The following is a 12,757-nucleotide window of genomic DNA, read 5'->3' as shown; positions in this document are numbered from 1 at the left end:
AATTCTCATTTAAGAGCTGTAGATAAGTTTTCATGTTATATCACTATCTGAAGAAAATAATACTGGTTTTTTTTTCCTTATCTATTTTTTTTTAGAGCAAATGATGAGTTATTATGAGAAATGCAGAACTTGGCATCATGGCTAGAAATACCGCCTCTATCGCTGTATACTGAATTTTACCATCAAGCTATGAAATTTTAACAGCCAGTAAAAAATATAAAGAAAATTATGCAAAGCAGTAGAGAAAAAGCATTTGTTTAAAACCAGCTAACCAATTTCACAATCTGACTTACAGTTTTGAATCTAATTTCCATGGGGTTTTTTAGCTTTAGCTTCAGCCTTAACTCACTGTTTTGTCAGTGTGCATTACAGTTCACCAGTCCTTATTGAAAGATCTGTCATATTGTAACAGAAGAGAGAGACTGCTTTGGAATAATTCTATAAATGAACTGAAAAGCCCTTGACTTGGCCAGTAATGAGTAATAAAAATGACTTAGATTGGGAGCGAAGCCATCTGTCTGAGTAGCAATATTCATTTAAAATGCACTGAAGTCATAGATATTAGGAGAATGCCGAGTGTGTGGCTTAGTAAATTTGCTTGAAGAGAGTTCTTGGAGGGAGAGAAAGGAAGAGGCAGTGCAGATTTCACTAAAAAACCTGCATATGAAAGGGTAATATTTGGATTAGAAAATAAATTAGAAGAATCCAAAGGAATTTAACAGCAATTTTTGAACCTTCTCGTAAGGGAGGCTGAGGATTAAGAGCCTATGGGGGAAGAGAAAAACAGAATAGAAGAGGTGCGTAAATGCTCACAGCTCCATACAGAAACACATAATCCCTTTTCTGTGTGTTCAAGGGTAGATTCAGTTTATTTTCATTATTTTGTTTTGCACTGTTGAATCAGAGGGAATAAAAGAGTAAACATGAACAAAACTAGTATGCATTTAAACTATATGTTAATTAATTCTCTAGCCTAAAAGGTTAATAATTAAAAATACCGTGGCCTGCCTTTTTCTCTTTGTCTCTCTGAGGCTATGCATCACTTGCATATCATGCAGACCCTTGAAAAAGCCTTGTCTTCAAACTGTAACAGTTATATGCAATGGTAGTAATGGCATATGCGATTCAGTATTTCTGCAAAGTAGAAGCAATTCTATAGTAGATATAAATGTTATTCCCTTATGATACAGTTATCAGAAAGGTTTTCTTCTTGGCTGGAATACTTTTTGAAAGCATCAGCCTCTGCTGGTAGGAAGAAATGTAGTTGAGAAGACTTACCCTGTTCAGTAGCTAACACTTTATTCTGGAAGGACTGACCAGAAACTTTTTTGTAATTTAAAATCTGCGAGAGTCTGACAGTTGAACTGAAACTGGCCAGCATCTTTTCTATCAAACTGTTTTTGATAGAAAATTGGATTTTTTTGATTAAATTGAGATGTGCAATAGCTATGAAATTTTCTACATAAAATTTCCAATCCTTAAAATAGAGGAATTGCTGAAAAAGGTACCAGATTGCATCATGAAAATTATAGCCTCTGGCCATATGTTTCCATTTTATTCTAGGAGACAGATTTTCTATGACTTGGGGTTCTTGGGACATAAGAGTCAACATGAAAAGGGAAGAAAACTATTTAAATGACTTCTCACAGGATCTAGGTAGTGGCTAGGTCGTTTAAAATTACTTCTTGTGCTGAAAAGTATTTTGAACATTGCAATGCCATGTATCTAGTACTGAGAACATCCCCAAGTTTTAAAAAATGGTTACAATTGCACAGTTCACCTGTTCAAACAAAAAACAGATGACCAAATTTCTTTTGTCTCTAAATAACACAATGGAAAAAAAAATCACTACCTTTCTAATTATGTCAGATTTTAAACAAGCCAGAAATTAAACAGTGCTATTGCTCAAGTCTGTGGGCCAGACTGCAGTTTATACAGCCCCTTTGCAAAAGTCCACATGGATCCAATCTCTCAGACCACTTCTCTGTTTGCCAGAGCTCTTTGATTTCCTTAACTTTGTAGCATTTTTGTATGGATGCTAACATAGACTATTATTTCCTTGCCTTTCATCTCCTTGACTGACATGTCAGGGACCTTGGGAAGAACAGATTCCTGTATTTTTTGCTTATCCAGAGAACTTACTGTTTTCCTGGCAAAATCTCTAGTCTTTCCCCTAATGAAGACATAAGCCTCTTTTGCATTAATGAAATCACATCGAGCTATATTCCACTACCTCTATTCCTTACACCAGCTGAAGACACAAAGTCAGTTATTTTCATGTCCTACCTGTTTAGTTCTCATTTTGGACTCTGGTGACAGATTGTTGTAGGTATAATGGGCTTGCGTGACTCCACAGAAAAGGACTGCAACAATACCTGAAATTCAAAGAAAAACCAGAGTTAGCTGTTTCTATTTTCTTACTTAGGTTTTTCAAGGGGCTGCATAAAAAAGCTAGTTAGAGGGAGAACATCATTTTATAAGAAAAGAACTTTAAGATACGTTTCATATACTCTTATTTCAAACAAACTAGAATTTTTTTCTTTGCTAAAAATCATGTAGGTCTTGAATCTTCTACCTGGTTCATCATGCATTCATAGCTTTTCCACTGTTGTTTATTTGGCCCAAAACCCATAAAAAAATTGTTTGAGTTAATACATGGTAGCATCTGACCATAAATCTGACTGTCAATCAGGCAAGGCTAATGTAATTGCAATATGAAGGACTTCAGACTTTGAAAATTTTGGCAGAGACTGAATAGGAAAGGTAAAAATAATTTTATTACATTTAAATAGTTTGAGAGAACTTAGTACTGAATGACAGCAACAGGGGAAAGTCATATCAGCCTGTGCCTGATTATTAGCCTTATTGTAAGCTGTGTGTAACAATGTGCAAGTTGGACAACAACACATTGCTTAAAAGTGATGCTCTGGCAGGTGCAAGCTGCGTTGCCCAGAATGACTGGGTCAGTGACTGTAGCCATGTGGCAGTAATTATACTTCCCAGCTTGTGGAAGGTCTTGAGAAGCAGAGCAGCAAGCTTGTCAGGAATAATAAATTTTGTGTTATAGTGATATTTCTTATTTTTTAATACTTCCTCCCTGGCTCTGGTCCTAACTCCCCAGAATCATTGAATAACGACACTGTAATGTAGTATTAAACTTAAAGTAGCTGATAAGATTATAACTGCAATCTCCTGTCAGCTCTGGACACAGATAAAGCAGAAGGAACACACACAGGGAGAAAATGGGCAACCAAAAATAAGTGTCTACCAGCAAGCAAATGTAAATGCCCATGGAGGAAGAAAGCTCTGTGCTTTTCTTAAACTTGGGGCATGTCTACATAGATAATTATTTATGCAACAGCTCAGGGCTTGTTCATGTCCATTCCGATCACAGTTTTCCTGGAAACCTCCACACACATTTTCTGAAGCATGTGGAGCATGCAAGTTCTTCTTGGTTTCTAGATCCAGAGCACGTGAACAACTGGTTTTGCCCACAGCCAGCCTGCAGCGTGATCCCTGCATGCCTGTGATCTCTGGGGTCACATACAGGCAGTTTTCCACCATTCTCCCCACAGTGCTTTAGCTCTTGTGCCTTTCAGCCCTTCTACTCACTGTCTTCCTGTCTAAGAGCTACAACATGCCATAATTAGCATTTTAGTTTCTCATGGGCTACTCTGCAAATTGTTAGGTAATTTTTAGCTTGTAAGCTGCTCACGTGTACTGAAATAACACCATGATGTATCCAAGGAAATACACTGAGGCCACAAAGCAAGCAAAAAGATACCTGTCTAGGTTTAGGCAATATCTATCCTTGCAATGTGGCTGTGCAGCAGCTTTCTAGGCATTTATTCGGTTAAACTAGCATGAACTGAAACATATAAACCAATTCTACTGGAAGCAAAGAGCACAAAGTAGAATTGTGAAAATAATCTCAGCCTGTGCCTTCAGTCCTGGACTAGAATCTGGACAAGGCTTCCTCCGTCTTCTCCAGGATGGTGGTGACCCTCCGGAATTTTACAAAGGCCAGCAAGAAGAGGCTCGGCAAGGGGGCAGAATCTACAGTGCTGCAGGCTTTAGCACAGCAAACCCAATAGTTCAAAAGGATTAATAGAAGGCGGCCAGGCTTCAGTCACAGGAAAAAATGGTTGGTAATGCACTGAACAACTGTCAGGTGCAAGCTCTGGTGCCTTGATGGGTTCTTTAACAGGCCTATCCAGACCTCTAAATGCTTGAATTTTAGCTGCAAGAGGGCCCTGGAGGCAGGTGAATTATCCTCCTCCCCTAAAGCATGGGATAGAAAAGGAAACAAGGCGAAGTAAAAATTTAGACAATGCTGAAACTTTCATTTGAGGGAGCGTGTGTGTGGGAGCAGCACATTGCCACATACCAGTTAGTGCAATTATTACCTTACCATGTCTGTCTCAAGTTTCTGACGCTCCTTGGATTGCTAACTGTGAAAATACTGCCCAACAAAATCCAACTTTCTTTACTTGCGAGACCCTCTTGTTTCTGGGAAGAACTGAGGCCTGGCATTAATATGCCTTTGATGGAAGAAAAAAGTATGGAGTAAAACATTCTGAGAAGAATTCAGCACAAGGGATAACTGCCATCAGAAAGAAAATGTGAAAGCAAATCTTTTTTCCTCTCAAACCACTGTGGACATTTTCTTTGCTTCTGGGTTCTCTTTATGTTGTAAATTTACCTATACTACTTCTACAGAGCATGGTCTCTGTAGCCAAGAGAAATTCCACTGAGCTTTAACTGCCGTGTCTGTTTTTTAATATTTATTTTCTTATGTCTGTTTTGATATTTATTTCTTTCTAACTACAGTAAGACTTTATTCACAGTAAATAATGTGGGGAGTAGTGAGACTGTCACTGCCTAAATACATTGCAGGAAGTTCATGTTTTTGTGAGGTCTAACTGATCTCTTAAATGCATCTAAGTCTTTTTTTCTCAGTAACTATTTGTGCAGAACTGATCTGGGGCCTTTAAAAATTCTCAGAGCATTTGCAATGGGATGTTCAAACAATGAAATTTCAGTTAAAAAAATGTAGTAAATCAGTAACGTTCCTAAATATCACTAGCTCCAGGGTCAGGAACAGATATGGAGATAAGAGTTTCTGATTCACTTTCTTCTACATGAATCATCATCATGCCAAGTCTTACATTTGTAAAATTGACTATTAAATTCAACTATAATTATAAAATGTTTTTTGACTGCTAAGAAACTGTTAATTATGGGTAGTGAGAGAACTGAGAGTGACATGAGGAATAAAATGGCCTAAATCTGATTTTACAATAGGAATAAATGATCTGAACCATGCAATTATGCGAGCGGAGAAGCCAGATACCCTGTTTCCAGGGAAGACTGGGGGAATGCAGTAGAATATTTCAATTGCTACTACTGGAGTTTTAATATGTACCAGCCATTCCTCTCACAATGAATGGTTCATTAAAAGGCTTGGAGAAAATTGTTTGTAATACATTTCCATAAAAATGGTTCCTTAAGAGTAATGACCAATTACATGTTAATCCAACTACAAAGGAAAGAAAGGTACCTAAAGAGGCAAACAGAATTTTTTAGTTAGAAGGAAAAAGAAATCTGGATTTCTTTGTAAGACTATTAAAGCTGGATTTTGAAGTTAGCAGAGTAGCAAATACTGTATGAACTGTGTACGGTACATGAATTAGGTTGTTAAAGTTTTGCAGGCTCTCTTTCACAGAGAAGCAGGTAAGACCAAATGTGATAATACTGGAATTGTAAACAGAAAGTATTTATTAGCTACAGGGCAGGCAGATAAAGTCAGATGGACATTTTACCCATCCTTAGCACTCAGAGCTTGAAATTTCCAGATGTTGGAGACTTCAGCTCACTTGTTTTGTGCCATTACATTGTTTCATTTGTAAGTGGAAAATTTAACAATTACAAGATACTTAGTACTGCAGTTGCTGAAAAAAATGCTAACCTGAAGTAAACAGGGAAAGTTTTGAGTTGAAATGTGTGATTGGTTTTTAAGTGCAATACAGCTGCTTGTGTTTCTTAACAAAGTTACTGAGGTTTTTCACATAATATAAAAAATGAGAAACCTAAGTAAAATATTTATAGTTACTAGTAAACTTTGATCTGCAGCTCAATCTCTTTGAAGAGGTTTTATTAGATTTTTTTCTTCTTATATAACAGAGAAACAGTAATAACTTATTAGCTGTTAATAAAATTAGATAACTTATTCTTACATTAGTTTTGCTGAATGCTTGTAGTTGAAATTTTTGTTAGGACAAAAGCTAGTAATATCAAAAAATAATATAGGATAAAGGAGTAACATGACTTTAAAGTATTTTGCTGACGGTGTGAACATTAACGTGATAGTGTGAGCATTAATTTATAAGTGTTAATCTAAGAATGATACCTATACTGTCACTGAAAGAGAAAAATCCTTTGTTACATAATTTCACGAATAGGCCAAAGGAATTGTACCCTTGCTTTTAAATATCTGGTGCTAAAAGAAAAACTCGAAAAAATTCTGTGTTTTGTCAGAGAAGGGCAGCATGTACAGTGTGCTCTTAATGCAAACCTGGAAGTGACTGGCCCCAATTTAAACTTCAGAATTTGCAAATCTGAGACAATGAAACTGACATTGTATCTCTAGCTGTCAGGTCTTTTACTGATAAAAAACCCCAAACCTCTACCTCCTGGGGAAACAAAGAAGTAGAAAAAACGTATAGCTTCATTTGAAAAGATCTATAAGTAAACTGACTGGGTTTCATCCCAACTTTGAGCATTCCAGAGCTTCAGGGATGACTCTCTAAAGGTGCACAACATACTGCAAATCCCACAGGAAAACAAGCAATGGGAACTGGTCTTTCATCAAAGGCAGGGAAATGTATAGAAAAGAGAACAATGAGGACTGGGTAATAGAGAAATTATTTAACTAAGATAATGTTTACTTTGGAGCCCTGTTTATGTCAGAATATCTCCACAGCACCTACTAGGCACATCCCAGTGTGGACTGAATATGTGAGTGGGGGGAAATGAGGCACTGTCTTCTGCATTGGATTGTTGCAGTAATAAGGCTATAAAACCAGAAACAACAAATTCCCTACTCAGTCTGCTTTCACTGAGGGGATGAAGTGTGACTAACCATTTTCTTGATACTAAAGCAAAGATTTAAGGCTTTTTTTCACTAGACCTATACCAATGCAGAACCGCAGCTGGTGCTTTGTTCATGGAGCTTTCATCTCTGGGGTTGTCTGAGGTTGATTTTATGTTGAAGTGACAGAAAACAACAAAAGACAGAGCTGAGGGAATATTTTAGGTCCTTGTTTGAGGACTGATCATTGATATTGCACCTGGCTACTTCAAGTGAGACCTGAGCTTCAGTGTTGTACTTTTGTAAGCCAAATGAATTGCTGAATCTAATTTAGATTTGAACTCCTATGGTGACACATAACAGGCTTTATTCTAGGCATGCTAAAGAGTGCTTAAGCTGTTTACCTTGAATCTGTTCACTAGCAATAAGACTCTACTATCCTAATTTTATGCAACTGATTGTTGGTCTCAGCCTGATGCCATGCTAGAATATGTACTTTCCTCTAAAAAACAGTCACCTTTCTCTTTTTCCCTTACCGTCTTAAAAGGTTGTACCTACAACAGGACCTAAACTAGCCAGCCCAAGCACTGACTCAAGTGTGTGCTTGGTCTGGTCATGTGATGTTGATGAAAGGGTGAATGGGATAACTGAAACTGCATGGAGTATTTGATCTAGCTTATATGTCACCAAAGTATGTCTAGAGCTTCCTCTTAAAGTACAGAACCCACCTGACATTCCTCATCTTAGAATACCACTTAGATCATCCAGAGCCATCTCTAAATCCTACAGACAAGTAATGGATTAGTAATTTGTAGCAAACTAGCCCAATTGTCATCTGTCTCTGCACAGCAGTGCAAATGCCACCTTATCCATGAAGAGCCTGCCTCCCTAAGTAGACCCAAATTGCATCCTTTCCTCCCAGGAGTGGCAGAACTAGAGCTTAAGGGAGTTGAGGTCTCTCTCCTTTTGACCTAGAAGCCAAAGTATCCCTTCTCCCTCATTACTGGGAGGAGTCTGCCTACTTCTCTGTATGACACAGCGTGGTACATTACTTATGAAAAAGGAAAGAAAACCACAAAGTTTAGTATTTAAAGCCCAGAATAACTTCATTTTATAGAATAGCGTCAGCTCAGTGAACTAAAGCCAATCAGGTACCGACCTGCATTGTGTTCACAGTGCTCAGAACTACAGGCAGAAATGTTTTGGTAGATTCCTTCTGAGAGTGATACCAGAAGAACTGGTCACAACATTTTTAAAAAGCAATGAGGTAGATGATGGATCCAAGACTAATTACAGCAAACAGATAGGAACAGTGAACAGCCATGAGAATAAATGCACGTTGTCAGCAGCACTAAAGGAAAAGGAAGTTGGTGTCATTTGTTCTTGCTATGTCCTAAATAATATGCTACCTAAATAAAGGTAGCACAAAACTACTCCAGTGAGAGACTGGGTCTTTGGACTTGTCCTGGGTACATCAGTCATAATAAGTTACTTATTTTTGGAGGAAAAGCTTTCTCACTAGGTAGACTGTGCTGTCCTGTGGGTCATCCTGTGAACCCATGAATAAACAGGCAGGTATCAGACATATCGCAAAATGTTCAGACAAGAATTGCTGAAGGTAAGGAAGCAGCAGTAATTTGTTATTACAAGCTTTTTCCTTTATAATGATCAGAAAACAGTAATTTTGGGCTGGGGTCTGAAAAAACAGTAAAGGAACAAAGATGGTCTCCAACATTTTTTCCTTCAAGATCTATTGTCTTTCTTAGCTTCATAGCACAGGTCTTTGGCATGTAAAAAACAGAGGTGGTTTGCCATAATTTTGATGCTTTTACACTGGTAAATTCCATATGAAGTCTGCATTAGTTGAATACATACATGCAAATAAATTCACATACATATATTTAAGTGCATTTTTGCAGGTGTATTTATCTCTCTTTATTTGAGTATCTGCTTCGTTTGAACAGCTGTAGATAGAGAAAGTCTAACAGAGGTGAACATTAAATGCCCATGTACATAATGGAATCTCACAGGCTAATGACTGAGTGATCATTTAAAAATTAGTAGATTTCATTAACTATAAAGCAAGAGAACAAGCAATTAATAAATGCAAGATGTATTTTCCTCATTTATTTTGATGACTGTTTAATTTAAATTATTTACATTTTTTTTTTCATAGCCTACCAGTAAATACTCTGTAATGAAGTTTGCAAATGAAAGCAACTACATCAACACTGACCTTTTAGTACTCTGTTATTACAGCTTTGCTCAGCGGTCAGGAATGATATACTTTAAGGCAAATCAAAAAGTGCACAAATTAGATTCTATGTATAAGAATCAATTTATCATGCATATGTCACAGCTTGATGATATAGCTATAAGATTAATAACTATAACATTAATTTATGATTTACAGTTATCAGTATAACAATAATTCTGTAGTCATCCCAGATTTTTATTTTGATTACATCCATATTTCAACCAGGGTCAGGCCCATATATTATGTTATGTATCATGGGATATCTTGAGGTAGAGGAATAAAATGTTGTCCTGTACTGGTCTTCATTTACATTTTATTTTAAAAATCTGCAAGCTAAACAAGTGAGCTCTACCACCTACTATACCTACACAAAAACAGTATAGCCCATTATTTGTAAATTAGGATATACTTCAATATTAGACTTCAAAAGGCTCATAGTGATTGAAGAACTAATGTGGAAAGCATTATAAAAATAAAATTATTTTGCAATTACGCTACTTAATAGCTACAGGGACATATTGATGTCTAGTGTTAATCCTTTCAGGTTCATTTAGAAGGAATGAACATAGGAAACACAGTATCCAAGGAAAATGAAAGTGAACATAGGCATAAATGTACAATGAATCAAATTAATTTTTGAAGCAAGTGTACTGAAGTCAAAGACTTTAAACTAGGAATTTAGTTCATTGAATGGAGTGGTCCAGCAGTGCCACTGCATGGTTATGATGCTCTCTTAATTTTAATGATTACTTTGGAGGGTAGAAACACTTCAGTGTAAAACGAGATGATGTATTCATTAAGACAGAAAAATGGTGAATCAAGTAAACTGGAAAAGACTGTAAATGATAGAGTATGGATTAAGATCTGAGTGTGTTCTGAAGGGTGACTGGATTTTCCCTGGGCTCCTCGTGCCTTCTGCAACAGGTGCTTTATACATAACATACCTCCGTGGGAGACTGCACAGAATAACTGCATTTTAGATAGATTTCCTTAGCATAGGTATGAGAAATCGGAGCCATCTCTGAAATCTACACCTCAAAAGAATCTAAGTCAGTTGAAAATCTCTTAACCAATACAGTAATTCTGCTGAACTGAAAGTGCAAATTAATATTTCGAAAGGAGGGGACTTAGAGCTATTTCAGAGCCTGAGGGAAGATGAAAGCAACATCAAAACTGGTTAAACCAGACAACAAAAATATCCACTCTGAAGTGTAATGTTAGCACAGTACTCTAATAAAGTCAATGCGTTTACAAAATCCAGCTTCGAATTTCTGAAGGTACAAGGAAGGCTCCATGAATTTTTTCCGCTCTAACAGCTTCTGAAAAAAGCCTTTTACAGAAACTAAATGACAAAGAATCAACTGATAAAACTTTCAAGATTAAACTTTTCCTCCTCACAACAGTGTGATTAAGCAATTTCCACCTAAAACTCAGAACGCACTCAAGAAAAAAATGCTAGTGATGGACCTAAAAGGGCTTGATATGTTTTCCTTGGAATTTGTGTGTTGGCAGAGCAATTGTCTTTTATGTGACTATATCCGTTCATTTATTATAGGAAATAGCTAAATTTCCCAACAGTTTTCTATTTTTCTCCTTTAAATTGGAAGTTTATTTTGGTTCCATTATCTTTGTCTGGCTCTCCCTCTGTCTATTTAAAATTCTTCATCAAGACTACTGTAAAAGCCATCTGTGGTGTTCAATATTTGAGTCTTTTATTCAGATATTTTATATATTGCAAAAGAAAAGAGAAATGAAACACTCTTCAGAGTGACTACCAGGAGTGACTATGCTGTCTCTCATCACATTTTGAGTATGCAAAAAAAGACATATGCCAATTATATTTTGTCTGGACATATACGGTCTGTTTCTATGCCAAAGAAATGGAAATTACCTTTGGTGCAGCACCTGAGGCTCTGAAAGGTATTAATGTTTCCCTTGCGAATCATCTCTTTGAGTATAATGTGTAAGTTATCAATTGTGCATCTATCGAAACAGCATCCTTGTTCTCAGCAAGGAAACAGTCTTGCCTTGGAAGTCACTGGATTAGGAAACCAGCATCTCCAGTAGGAGGCAAGTGATTAACAGTCATCCTTCTTTTCTTCCATTTTTATGTAGTAATCATGACACATTTTCAAGAACCTGTTGTGGCTTAACCCCAGCTGGCAATTAAGCCCCACACAGCTGTTTGCTCGCTCCCGTCGCAGTGTGATGGGGAAGAGAATTGGGAGAATAAAAGTGCGAAAACTTGTGGGCTGAGATAAAAGTTCAATAGCTAAAGGAAAAGCCTCACACCCAATCAAAGCAAACGAAGAAATTCACTCACCACTTCCCATAGGCAGGCAGGTGTTCAGCCATCACCAGGGAAGCAGGGCTCCATCACACATAACGGTTACTTGGGAAGACAAATGCTTCACTCTGAAATTCCCTCCCGTTTCCATCATCTTCCCTCAGTTCATATGCTACGCATGACGTTGTGTGGTCTGGAATATCCCTGTGGTCAGCTGTCCCAGCTGTGTCCCCTCCCAACTCCTTGGGCACCCCCATCCTGCTTGCTCATGGGGTGGGTGGGGTGCGGAGCAGAAAAGCCCTTGGCTCTGTGTGACCACTGCTCAGCAGTAGCTAAAACATCTTCATCAACCCTGTTTTCAGCATGGATCCAAAACATAGCCCCATACTAGCTACTGTGAAGAAAATTAACTCTATCCAAGCCAGAACCAGCACAAGGCTGTTAAGACACAAACCAAACTTCTATTCCAGCTGGTATCTGGTTGCCAAAGGTGTTTATATAGGTGCACTGAACAATTTTGTTTAAAAATCCAGAGGTGGCTGCAACCCGCTAGCAACATTGAGGATGACCCTGTCCTCTGTTTAGTCATTGATAGCTGGGAAACAGGAGGAGGGCCCAGGACATGCAGGGCACGCAGTCTCTGACAGTCACATGGCAATGTATGCTTGCTTCCTTATACTTACCGTCATCTTTGGTCCTATAGCTGGGCAGAAAATAGTGAGACTTATAGGGATGGGTCAATGTAGGGAAGGTAAGGAAAAAAGACTGAGGACTTTAGCCTGATCTAGTAAGTCTTTCAAAGAACTATTCAATGTCTTTACAGATTTGCTCTTAAAGAGGAAACCATCTTCAATATAGGCACCTGCTTTTAGAGCCTTTATATATGATGTCATGCCCAAAACAAACATGCCATTTTCCTATACTAGAGACACATGATAAAACTGCTTTTATTCAATAAAATGGAACACTTACCTGTAAGACCAGCGGCTTCTGCTGATAAGAAGGCACTCCAGGACAGTAGGAAAAACAGACCTGTCTCCAACATAGGAAACTCGCAGATCTTTGTAAATTTTGTCAAGTGCTACAAGATTACTAAGGAAAAATAAAGCCCCAACTGTTTTTT

The 12,757-nt window shown here is 37.6% G+C and overlaps 1 protein-coding gene across 1 annotated transcript in view; it reads right to left on the bottom strand.

Moving 5' to 3' along the window:
• Nucleotides 1-12,757, bottom strand: part of SLC9A9 (solute carrier family 9 member A9) — a 218,697-nt gene that overhangs the window by 118,898 nt on the left and 87,042 nt on the right. The window contains exons 8-9 of the mRNA XM_080410492.1: nt 12,607-12,715; nt 2,287-2,375 (exon numbers count right to left, since the gene is read on the bottom strand). Of these exons, the coding sequence (XP_080266618.1) occupies nt 2,287-2,375; nt 12,607-12,715 (198 nt within the window). The remainder of the gene's footprint in view (nt 1-2,286; nt 2,376-12,606; nt 12,716-12,757) is intronic.

This window comes from Falco punctatus (assembly GCF_963210335.1).
Source record: "Falco punctatus genome assembly, chromosome: 13".
NCBI lineage: Eukaryota > Metazoa > Chordata > Aves > Falconiformes > Falconidae > Falco > Falco punctatus.
The sequence above is the reverse complement of the archived record's forward strand: the minus strand, read 5'-3'. Positions and strand labels throughout refer to the sequence as shown.